Source organism: Homalodisca vitripennis, chromosome 2 (assembly GCF_021130785.1).
Source record: "Homalodisca vitripennis isolate AUS2020 chromosome 2, UT_GWSS_2.1, whole genome shotgun sequence".
In the NCBI taxonomy this organism is placed as follows: Eukaryota; Metazoa; Arthropoda; class Insecta; order Hemiptera; family Cicadellidae; genus Homalodisca; species Homalodisca vitripennis.
This window is the reverse complement of record NC_060208.1, coordinates 181,344,045-181,356,889: the sequence shown is the minus strand read 5'-3', so window position 1 is coordinate 181,356,889 and position 12,845 is coordinate 181,344,045. Positions and strand designations below refer to the sequence as shown.

The 12,845-nt window shown below is 33.2% G+C and overlaps 1 protein-coding gene across 3 annotated transcripts in view; it reads left to right on the top strand.

The window, feature by feature from the left end:
• LOC124355122 (insulin-like peptide receptor) overlaps positions 1-12,494 on the top strand; it is a 300,892-nt gene extending 288,398 nt beyond the window's left edge. For all 3 annotated transcript variants that reach the window (XM_046806083.1, XM_046806084.1, XM_046806082.1), the window contains 3 exons: positions 2,291-2,465; positions 2,552-2,688; positions 5,876-12,494. In XM_046806083.1, coding sequence (XP_046662039.1) covers positions 2,291-2,465; positions 2,552-2,688; positions 5,876-6,361 — 798 coding nt within the window. In that variant the 3' untranslated portion in view covers positions 6,362-12,494. The remainder of the gene's footprint in view (positions 1-2,290; positions 2,466-2,551; positions 2,689-5,875) is intronic.
• The last annotated feature ends 351 nt before the right edge of the window (positions 12,495-12,845 follow it).

Genomic DNA, 12,845 nt, shown 5'->3' with positions numbered 1-12,845 from the left:
AATAATTCAAGAGAAATGGAGACAAATGTTATGAGCTAGCAAAGAGCCATGGAAATAAACTAGAAGAAAGAAAACAGTATGATGGTAATGGCTGTGACATTGTGGAGTGTTTGAGTTTAAAGGAGATGATAATGAGTGAAAAGAAGTTGTAGAAACAAGCCATTTATAACACAACATAAGATGTTAACAAGTTAATACAACTAGGCACACATCACATTAGAATTAATCTTTAATTCCATTTATGAGGAGTATCCAAAAAGTAAGTTTCCATTAATTATGAAAAAGTTAAAAAGACTCAAAAAATAGCTGAAACACATTTATTCAACTTTTTACATCATACCTTATTTTTCTACATAGTTACCATCCCTTTCTAAGCACTCTTGGTATCTAGGAAGTAGTTTTTTTATTCCAGCATCACAAAATTCACCCGCCAAATTTTTAAGCCAAGTATCCACCTCATTTTGAAGGTCATCGCTGTTGGCAAATCGCCGACCGCCAAGGTGTCTTTTCAGCTCCGGAAACAGATGAAAATCGCTAGGCGCAAGATCTGGTGAGTATGGAGGATGACCAAAAACATCCCACTTAAATTTCCTCAAAAGTTCCATTGTTGCGCAAGCAGCGTGTGGTCGGGCGTTATCTTGAATAAGCAGAACCGTGCGCGATAAAAGTCCGCGCCGTTTATTCTGTATTGCCCGCCGAAGTCTGGTGAAAACTTCACAATACCTTTCTGAATTTATGGTTTTGCCACGAGGAAGATAGTCAATCAATAACACTCCACGGCAGTCCCAAAAATTGGCCGGTCGGCCACTACGCTCATCGTCATGAACATTTTCTCTTCCTTCCAAAAACATTGCACGCCAACGACGGACCATCTGAACGGACATAACATGTTCACCATACACTTGACACAACTGACGATGAATTTCAACGGCAGTTTCGTTTTTGGCGGTCAAGAAACGAATAACACTACGGACTTCGCAACTGGCGGCAGAACGCAGTGGAGTCTCCATGATGTTTGGGCAGCAACTGACTGAGAAGCGTGACAATGGGCTAGACCGGCGCACCTGTTGCCAACCGAACCGCGCTACATATCCCCACCCACAGCTGCACGCTGTGTTACGTACGCGTCTTTTTACAGAACAGGGAAACTTACTTTTTGGATACCCCTCGTAATATCCTTTTTTTATAATATTTTTATACATAATTTAAAAGTTGTGATCTTAGATTTATATATTTAGATGTTTTAGTCTTTTGTTTACAGACCACATTTCTGATCTGATATTGCCATTTTGTACCATTATACAATCCGGTAATCAAAAAGCTATCTTTGAATTGGTCTTGTTGTTCATTCCATCAGAAGCGAACACTTCTTCATTTATTTTACATAACCAAACCAGTTTCATATGATCTCTTTCTGTATTATCTTGTGTAATTGCTTTTCATCTAGTCTCCTCAAATATTGCAAACCAATGCATGAAAATAAACTAGCATATGCAAGTTCCAAGTTAAATATAGACTCACATTATTTCCTTACTTTGGTTAACTACATACAATTTTTTCTTCTTACCACTAGTAGCCAGATGACGTTAACGCTCATGCAACAAAGAACTTACCTCAACTAGAGCACTTCCGTATTTCTGTCTCTCTCCATTATGTTGACCAGTATTGGTTGACCATCAAAATTGACATATGTCAGATTTTCTGATCAAAATGATTCATTTTCTACTATTTTGGCATAAAAACTACTCATCTGCCATAGTCTGGAAGTGGCAAAGCATGTACATGACTTCTGTCTAATGATTAATAACACATCAAATGTTGGTAGACTCAAGATTTGATTCTCAAATCTTGAAATGAATGAAAATGAATGAAAAATGCCTTTATTAAAGAGGCGGAGTTAGGGCTGTTAAGCCCTCTCTACCACTCAACCTCATAATTTATACAGAAAATTTACAATATTTTAATACAATTCTGGTAAATTATCTTGTTGATAAGTATGTTGTAAACAAATCTTGTTGATCGAGACAGAATAAATCATGTATTCGAGATTTAGCTTTGAAGCATCATTAATATCCACAAACACTATTTATGTAGTGTGTGTTTGATGAATACATACATGGGGCTTTTAATGTCATAAAAATATAAAAAAATATTTTTGACTGTAAGTGATATTAATTTACTGATAATTATAATATTCGAGTTAAAATCAATTGGTTTCAAATCACCAACCAGAGTTCAGAATACAATTTCTTGGAAGCATACAAAAATAACTGTTGATCTCTTATTTCAGGAGATATTGCAGATGGCGATAGAAATAGCAGATGGAATGGCATATCTAGCCGCAAAGAAGTTTGTCCACCGCGATTTGGCTGCACGCAATTGCATGGTCGCCGAGGACCTCACTGTGAAGATTGGTGACTTCGGCATGACCCGTGACATCTATGAGACTGATTATTATAGGAAAGGTAAATGTTGTTGCATTTTTTAAATTTCTCTAAACGAAATATAAGCTGAGATTGAACGTGATCAATACATTGTATACTATCTGCAGGCACCAAAGGGCTGTTGCCAGTTCGGTGGATGGCCCCTGAGAGCCTCAAGGATGGGGTGTTCACAAGCAGCTCGGATGTATGGAGCTATGGAGTGGTCTTATGGGAAATGGCCACACTTGCCTCACAACCATATCAAGTAAGCCAACATCCACCCTATAGTATTAAATAAAATCTTCCCATTGTCCTCTATTTATAACCTCTTGCATAAGTATTTCAATTACTCTTCAGTGTCGTTGGTCCTAAAATCCAGTAAAGCTTATCAAAATATTTAGTGATAGAATGAATAGTAAAATTTAATCAGGATCAAAGAATACCTATATTTTTAAGTTAATTAATTTCATAAAAGTACTAAAAAGCCACATTATTTACTATACATATCCATTTTTACTGTTGTAAAACAATTAAATCATGTAAAATTATTAAATAATGACAACTGGTTTATATGAATAATTAATTACACATACAGTTATGATGAGAAAATGAGGTAGTTCACCAATAAATTGGAAGTCTATTAGTTGAAATTTAATTTGGAACAGTGAATTCATTCGTACGGTCAAATTAAGTGACAGATTTTTGTATTATTTCTTATAAGACCAAATCCTAGGTTCAGATTTTTCCTGCTAAATCTTCAAAACTAGAAAAGATATTCAAATGATTTTGAAACATTTTAACTAAACTAGGAAACAAATAATAAAATACTGTAGTTTGTGAAAAAACTGGTCCACAGATATATTTAGTTACAAAATTTTATTAATTTATTTACGGATTAGGTGTTATGGAAGTATCAAATTATTTGAACAATGATAAAAATATGAACAAACAAATAATGGTAAAGATTTTAAATTTTGAATCAATAAACAAAATTCTTAATACAGGAATTAAGTGATTTTTTAAATATTTTTCCAAATGTTTAATTTCGGATGTCAGTCACAACAGGGAGTGCGTGTAATTGTATGTCAGCTGTGTAATTTCTTCTTACTCTGTTATAGATTTTTTTTTTTCTTTCGAGATGGGGGAAAAACCTTACATTGGCACCACCTAGCCCGTAGTAGGTGGTAGTGTGAGATTCTTACTCACTAAAAAACCCCCTTTCTCCGCTTCACTCTGGAATCACCTTGTTCGTATTGCTTCAAAATGAAGGGACTGTTTCTTCTACTCTTCTGTATCATACTATATTTCTCTTTTTCCTTGCATTATTTTTCTTATGTAGTTGTTAACCTCCTCCCATTTTTCTTTAGAGTCTAATATTAGAGGCACTAATGTATCCACGTCAGCACACCATGTATCACTCCCTCTACCTCCCTGTTTTCTGCAGTCCATTTCTGGCAAGCAAAAAATGTATGCTCCGGTGTGTCCATCTCAGTGCAGTAATCACACAACTCATCATCTGCCACTGTTATAGATTGAATCATTACTTAACTCGGAGACATTTAACAATATAAAAACTCAAAATTTTCCTAAACAAAAGTAAATCATTAACTTTTAATAACCTGAACCCAAACGATTGATACATCATTAGTTGGTTAAAGTAGAATTTATAGTAAAGCTGTCACAAAATGTAAACATAACCTGTTATTTCTTGTTCTGTCCACTTCTGTTGCTTTACTCCTCACAGGTGTTAAGTATAGAATGAATTTGTTGAAAGATCTCACTGTGCCAAGATGAACCTTGTTGAAACGTATCTAACCAATCAGTTTTTTGCGTCATACTACAGGGTGTATCAAAAATAATCATCCGATTTGACATGTCTATATTTCGAACATTAGTAAACATATACAATTACTAATTTTTTTGGCTGAAAGGGAAACTCAAAAGGTTTTTTTTTCATACCTTTTCAAAGGTGTTCAATATGTCCACTTTGATGAAACTCCACAAGAAAAAATCACATACAGTAAGATCTGGTGACCTTGGAGGCCAGAAATGTAAGGATGCGTCATTTTGTCTAGTGCGGCCGATCCACCGGTCACAAATTCTTTGATTTAATTGCCGGATTGCCAGATGCCAATGTGGCGGTGCCCCATCCTGTTGGTAAATGAAGTTGTTCGAATCAGTCTCCAATTGGGGAAAAAGACAATTCTCAAGCATATCGAGATATGTTATTCCTGTAACAGTGTTCTCAGCAAAGAAAAATGGATCGTACACCATTTCCCGTGAAACCGCGCAAAACACATTAAATTTTGGAGAGTCTCTCTCATGTTGCACAATTTCAAGTGGTTTTTCTGTACCCCATATTCTAACGTTATGGTGGTTTAAATGAAATGTGCCTCAACGCTAAACACTATGCGCGATACAAAATGTTCATCGTCCATCATCTTATCAAGAACAAAACTCCATGTGTTGTTCTTTATCACCCTCACGAAGAGCTTGCAGTATTTGAAGTCTGTATCCTTTCATGCGTAATTGTCGACGCAACACACGCCATACGGACATAGGAGGCATGTTGAGCTGTCGAGCAGCGCAGCAAACAGATTTCTGAGGGCTGCGTGTGAAATAATGCTGCTGCTACCTAGCGGGAACCATGTAAAACTTTATAAGATACTCTTTTCAACAGTACGTTGTTGGCGCATTTAGCTCAACAAACAGAATAGTTATGATTATATTAAATCGGATGATTCTTTTTGATACACCTAGTAAATTGATGGATTTGGCCCACCTCCTTACAATTTTAATTATTTAGACTGATCAAAAAATTTAATAATCTAAACTGGGATAGACCTAATTAACTTTCTGTTATTTAAATACAGTTTTGGTACAGCAACTGTTAAGATTGTACAATGGGTAAATAGCATCAGTTGTTTGTAATTAATAGGTTCAGTCAAAATATGTTATCTGATGTTTGTAAAATATTTAATCTCCTCTAGTAAATTTCTAGTGATAGATATAAATATTAGAACTTTTTTGGTTTCTCATATATTGTGTTAGAGCAGGTCAAACAAGAATAACTTTTCAAGAGAACATTTTTTTAATCACTGTGGCATGAGTTGTTTATGAGAACTGAAGCATAATGGAATATTATTATGCTAATTACATTATAGCTTGTTGTTCAACAAATGTTATTATAATACCTAAAGTCATGTCTACTTGTATGGTATTTTGTGTTTTGAGGCTGTACAGGTAATAAGGGGTCCAATATGTCCGTGTTTACCAAGAGGATAATGGGGGATAGTAAAAGAATTTAATATTAAGTTCTTATTACTAAAGTAAATCATAATTAAAATTATCTAAATAATTATGTAATTGGGAATGAAAAATCGGAATATGAAAATCCCCATCCTTATTTGAAAGTATGAGAGCAACAGTTACTAAATGTTTATGTGTTACAGGGGTTGACCAATGACCAGACTCTCAAGTACGTGATTGAGGGGCGAGTGATGTTGCCACCAGACAACTGCCCGGAGAATCTTTACTGGTTGATGAAGCGTTGCTGGCAGTACAAGCCTTTGATGAGGCCAACGTTCCTTGAACTGGTGACGGATCTGTTACCTGAAGCCAACCAGAAGTTTTCCACAGTGAGCTTTTACCACAGTGAGGAGGGCCAGGAGATACGTGGTGGGGCTAGTGCGGGGATGGTCGCCCCAGTACCTCCACCCACGGTGGTGGGGGAAGCGGTGGCTGAGACAACAGGAGCCGGTGGGGAGACGACACCTCTCTGCATCACCCGAGAGATTGAGGATTTCTCATTAGGAAGTGACGACGAGGAGAACTACAAGCAGTCGTCTGGGAGCAGTAAAGTGAGCAACGGCAGCACGACCACGCCCAATGGGTACATCCTGGCGCGGCCCAATGGCATCAAGACGACAAAATGCTGAGAACACGCCCGGTGTTAGTAGACATTGGACGACCGTGCGTTGAACCGTGCCTACTGACCGCACACAGTACCGAACATCTTGGTGGCGTAATATTGTGCTGTAGTGCTGTGCGTCTCGATGGGTGTCGGACGATGCTGGGATAAACCGTTGTGGTGTGCCGGGTTTTCCGCTGCGACTGCAACTGAGCCGACTGATCCGTCATGGTCACGTGTGTAGCACTGACGAATCTCAACAACCGGTCTTGTGTTAGAGCGACATTAAGTCTTTTTCTTAGTTGAACAATGTAAAGTTAACTTCTTCATCTACCTCAATTAATCTGTCATAAACCATTTGGGTGAATTATGAATTTTATTTTCACTGTGTGAATGGCTCAGGGCCTACACTATTAGCTATACACAGAGTATAAGAGACTGCAGTTTTCTTACTGCTGTAAAACTAACTATTGGATATTTCCAATTTTTTGATAAGCTATTGCCAACGACTTCCTTATCAAAAACGATACAGTTCAAATGATAGGTGTGTATAAATAAAAATATATGACTTCTTTAAAAATAGTTTATTTGTATCAATTTATCTCAAAATTATAAAAATTTATCCAAATATTACTTTTTTATAGACATAAACATACAATACTATTAAATAAGATAAAACAGAGTACAAAGTAGAACATGATTCAAACAAAACCTCCTTTGTATTATGTCTTGTTCTTTATTTCTTCCCCAAAAGAATATTTTTTCTGCTCATGGAAAGCATAATTGAGATAATATGTCTAAATTTTATTATTTTGAGATACATTGGGTGAACTCCTACATTTAAACTTAAAAGGTTTATTAAGCTTACATTACTAACTATAAATCAGGCAGTTTGTAACATTTTATACTGAAATTTAAATATGATTGAAAGCTAGTAATATTTTGATGAGGAAGCTATTCACTTGTGAAATGTAGTAAAACAAAATGTAATTAATTTTTTGCATAAAAGTATTGCAAAATCCATTCTCGCACAGTTTTAAAATTAAAACTCATATTTTTAATTTTTCAAAGAGGTACGAGTGTTGTAAGTTTGACTTTCTTGACAACGTGAATTGTGAACAAATTAGTTCAATAATATAATTTATTTATAAACTAGTGGTATGTCTGACTTAGCATAATGTTGCGTTTAGTAGTTTTACCTTTTTTATATTGTGTGTATTATTGTATAAGCATTGTATTTTAATGTATTGTTAGGGGGTTTGATATTGAGTATCTGATTATTTGGAAAATATTGTAAATACGTTTTCAGCTGATATCATTTATACAAAATACAAATTAAATCTAAAAGAATATGTATATCTTTTGATGTTTGTAAAATGAACTCCAAATGGTTTATGGCATAATGGAGTACTCTTTAGTATGGGATGCCTTTTTTAAGCATTGTGGAGCTTTTATATTTGTTGTTTATTGTTATGCAATTTTTTATAACACAACTTAGATTTAAATGGAAAATTACAAGAGGGTGTTGATTGTATAAGCCCTGCTGAAATTTTCATATTAAAGTAGAAGGTAAATTCTGTAGGACATGAGTTGATCAGCAATCGCAATTAAAACTGTAAAGATTCTTACACGCCATGTTGTATGGGTCACGTGTAGCAATAAGATGGTTTCCGGTTTTTAACAGCATCACACATGTTTTATGTACAAGACTTTTTGTATCCATTGTACAACTGTAGCGTTTTGTACTTGTGAGACCGCCTACTGAAACCGTTGGGAGCAATACTGTACTGGTTTGCTACTGTTATATTTTGTAAAATCAGGCCTAAAAGTTCAGACGACGCACAGTTTACCATCTGTCAAAGAGTAAATAAGAAACTGGTCTTTGTATTTATTTTGTTCTAGACTGTATTGTATAAATAAATGGTTTGAAATAAAGTGAAAAGTATTTATTTTGTAGGTTGAAATGCTGTTTTCAAATTTAGTGAAATTATTCTGATGTAAATCCTTAGATTATTAGATAAATAATTTAAATTAACTATTAGACAATGTAATTAAAGTTATATTAATTGGATTTATGTTAATCTATCTAATGCTAGCTAATCGTTTTTTAAATCTAAAAGGAAGATTGGTTTTTCTATTATTATTATTATATTATATTGTAGGCCACTATAAGGTCGGTTCAAGTCTGTGTCATGAAAGCTACAAAAAATTGTTTAAGGTGAAATTCGACACCATACTGACCTCAATTCAACAACTCAGGTGCCAACTCTACTTGACATTGTACCCTTGGTCGAGCTCACTGTACTTACAATTTTAATCAATTGCAGTATAAAGCAGTAAACGCACTTTTGAGTGTTCTTGCAATATTTTTCCTACGCTCGAGTGCCAGCTGGCATATTTAGTTGTACTAGTGAAGGAAAGGAAGAAAGCTTGCCATTTATTTGTTGCAAGATGTAGGAGTGCGTTTTCTGTGCTGGAGGATCGAGAGAGAGAACCACATGTTAATAGAACATCTCTTCCAAGGGTATGTTAATGGCCTAATGAACATAAAGTTGCTATTATAGATGTTGTCATATCTTTTGTATCGATCACTACGTGTTCCACGTACCAGTGTTGTATAGTGTTATATATTATACTGTGGTCCCGTAACCAAAGTAAGTTGTTTTGTTTACATTGTTTATAATAAACATCCGGTTCCCGACCCCGTTGTCTTCATTATTTTTATATAAAAGTATTCATTAATATAATATTATTTATTTTATTTACTTGTAGACTTAGTGTTCACCTACCTCTTATGTACACTTGAAGCTGTTTCACTTAGAGCTTATTTTTGTATTGTTGTTGTTTAGAGAAACACTCAGTATTACCATTCACTGCTCTGGACAGTATTGTTTGTTATCATAGGGCAAGAGAGCTGCACTGCCAACTGTGAACTTTGTTTAACCATAGTACCTCGCAACTCATACCTACCCATAGATTTGAGAATTATTTTGGTACAATCGGTTTAGGCCAAGATTTTACATACAATTGACAGTTTGAGTTTGATTTTTGGATTTGAAATGTTTCCAAATATTCCAGTGTACTTCAATAACAGAATATGAGCCACATAATTTTATTACTGTGTTTTGTATTATTGGTTTTAAGTGAAATATTTATTTCAAAAACTTCATTCTAATAATACATCTTATAAAAAATTAAAGCATACTAGAGGTGAAAGGCATAATTAAAAATTAATAATTACAATTTAAAATAAAATAAGTAGTACTGACATTATATGAAATTTACCATCAAAGGCACTACTATAAATACAGTGCTGTGGAAATTTGGAATTTATCTCAAGATATATTAAGAGTTCCGCTAATCAAATTTTACTAATGTGATCTGAACAAATTTAGAAAAGTGGTAAAATAAATAATTAATTGCAGAGCATTAGAAAAATATAACCTTTTTAATATATTACAAATATTCATTACAATTCTTGTAAATAATTAGAAACATAAACTCTTTGAATAACGATTCTGGAATGGCATTGAAAAGAACACTTACTAAATATTCAAGATCAGGTTGGTAAAAAAGTCCATATTACTGTAGTCTTTGAGTCTCTTATTCATTTGTTTCATTTATAGAGAGAAATATTCTTTTGTGCAATTGCCCAAACTAAGATAACTGGTGTTGTGGTGGATAGAATTGCCATCATAAGAGGATAAAAATATAGTTATTTAAGCCACTCACCTTCCGTATATTCTCTTCCCATTCACCAAATAATAATTTATAAATAGCTCTAAAAACATTAAATTTGCTGTATTGCGAATAAATAATGCACCTGGGACAATTGTTTGACTGAACCAATGCTAATTTTTTTGCAAAACCTAATATTTTTTGATGGCTCGCGTGAAACTCTGTTTTCTACTAGGTCTGGCCCCAGTTGGTCAGAATTTACAGCACTCCACTATAACATTTTTCACTAATACTTGATATACAGGCTTTAGTTTATGTATAGTTATGCTCTTTCCAAACTTGAATAATTATATTTAATGCAGTAAAATTTTAACTGTAAGTTAATATTGCAGCCATATTTAAATAAGTTGTGCATTTTAACTAAAAAAGATTTCTGAAAGATGGATACAAAAAAATTAATGCGAATTTTATTGTCTATTACAAATGCAGTTTAGAATATTTTAATAAGCATTGCGCATTGTTATTAAATTGTTTAAAGTGTGTGTGTAAATATTTACTTTATCCACTTAACATTTCCAATTGAAAATTCTTGGAAAACGAATGAAAAACAGAAGACAAAGTGCGGAAAGGTCTAAAAATTTTTATACATAAGAAAAATTAGTAGTTCAACGGGCTGAGGCTAATGCCTCTGGTCATCAATGCGGAAGTTATGAACCACAATCATTCCTCATCATATTACCTGTCAATAACAGATCAAAAGTTTAGAGGTTCGATCCCAAATCAAATAATGCTCAAGAGCATTATATTATATTATAAATCTTAAACATACGTAATTATTATTAATATTAAACATAATTTCCATAGACAGAACTACTCCTGCAAATTTGTTTTTAATTTTTATATGGTATATGGTTTCTGAACAACTAAAAATATGTTGAAAATATAAGTACCACTATAAGAAATTGTTAAAAGTGGTTTCAGATAATTTCCGATGCTGTGGGTAAAGTAAATATTATAGGTATTCGCTAAACATATTTAGAAAAAAATTACGTATTAGAAATTTCAAGTTAATAAGGAAAAAATGTTTTAAAAAATTGAAATCTCATTTATAAATAAACATATTCTCTATTCTAAAATCCCTCCTGAAAATTTAAGACTCTTCAATCAATTACACACTATTATAAAGTAGTTGAAGTTAATGATAACACTTTCCAATCTAATTTTCTTGACCAGGCTCTTTTAAACCTGAAATTTCATGGCTAGGCGACTCTTACAAAAAACTGAATTTGCCTGACGATGAATCCTTTGGTTTTCAAAAGGCTTTGTTCTAAAAACAAAGATTACATTGGTAAATTGTAGTTATTAATAAATACAACCAGTCTTCTGAAAATGTTTTGAAAGTCAAAGCACAATATAAACTATAAGAACTGCAATCCTTGTTATCAGAATATTTCAAACAATTAATGGTTTTTCATTGTTTTGGTTTTTTTAAATTCAACAACTGTATATTTTGCAATATTCAGGAATAATCTCAGGTTTAATAAAATGTTTAGCAGTTATATGTAAAATATGTCAACATTATTTGTAATTACAATTGAATTAGAAAATTTGTATGGTTTTATATTGTGTAAATTACCTAAAATTTGAAGTAATCATACGATAATGTGTAAGATTGATCGAATAAACTGTTGTTGTCATGCAAAGTTTGTTTTTAGAGACCTAAATGCAGATTATTATTTGATACAAATACATAAAAATTATATTTCTTAGGAGATTTATGTTTTGAAAATGTATGAGGTGCAAATAATGTTTAGGTGCATCATGGAGCTACTAATGTGAAATTTCTTTTCTTTTGAGAACAGGTTATCCTAAATGAGCGTTTTTATAATAAATTTGAAGTTTTCAAACAAGAATTGTAAAAACTCAGTTTATTGTCATCTGTGTTCGGTGAATTAATGGAATTTAGTATAGTTTGAATTTTAGTTTCATTTTAAGATTTTACAATTAAGTTTTCTTATTTTTAGTTTTCCACTTTTTTGACAAACAACTGTTTTAATTTTAAAAAATATTTCTGCTGTATCACTAATTAATTGTAAGCATAAAATACTATGTGACAAGTACTAGAAACTGGAACCAAAGTAAACCTGAAATGAGAGCTAAAGAGCTCGCCAGATCCCTCTCTTGCCTGTTGTGACTCTGTTATGTTAATAGGGTTACCACCCACTGCTGTACATTTGACAAAGTTCCTACACATCCTACTGTAAATATATTGTAAGTTAGTTACTGATAACTGTTTTGTTCAGTTGGCTTCAGATATCAACTTCTTGGGTAGATAATCGAAATCAAAACATGTCTCACTTCACCCTGTACATATATACATAATTTATATATATTGAGAGAGATTATGCATATTTGCTGTCTTGTTCAAGGTAAATTCTTATTTCTGATGATTTCTTTTGGAAAATAAAAACGATTAAAGGATATAAACGTGTTTCTTTATTTCTGTGTGATTTCTTAGAGGGTAGCAAACCTTTTATTTAAGATCTTACTTATAGTGTTAAAATCAAACTGGATGGTAAGTTGAAATATCAGAGAAGAAGGGAATCATATCTATTGTATATGCTTAAAACATTAATAATCAAGTCATATATTGTGAGTCATGTGTCTTACCCCAAGAATGAATGAAAAAGATGTGACATGATGAATGTGTGTTTGTTTGTATTTGTAAATAGTATGTTTGGAGGACATTGATGTATATTTCCAGTGACAAATTGGGGACCAAAAATGTTCTCCAGGCACACATGTAGTCCTTGGTACGTTTTAAGCCCAGAACC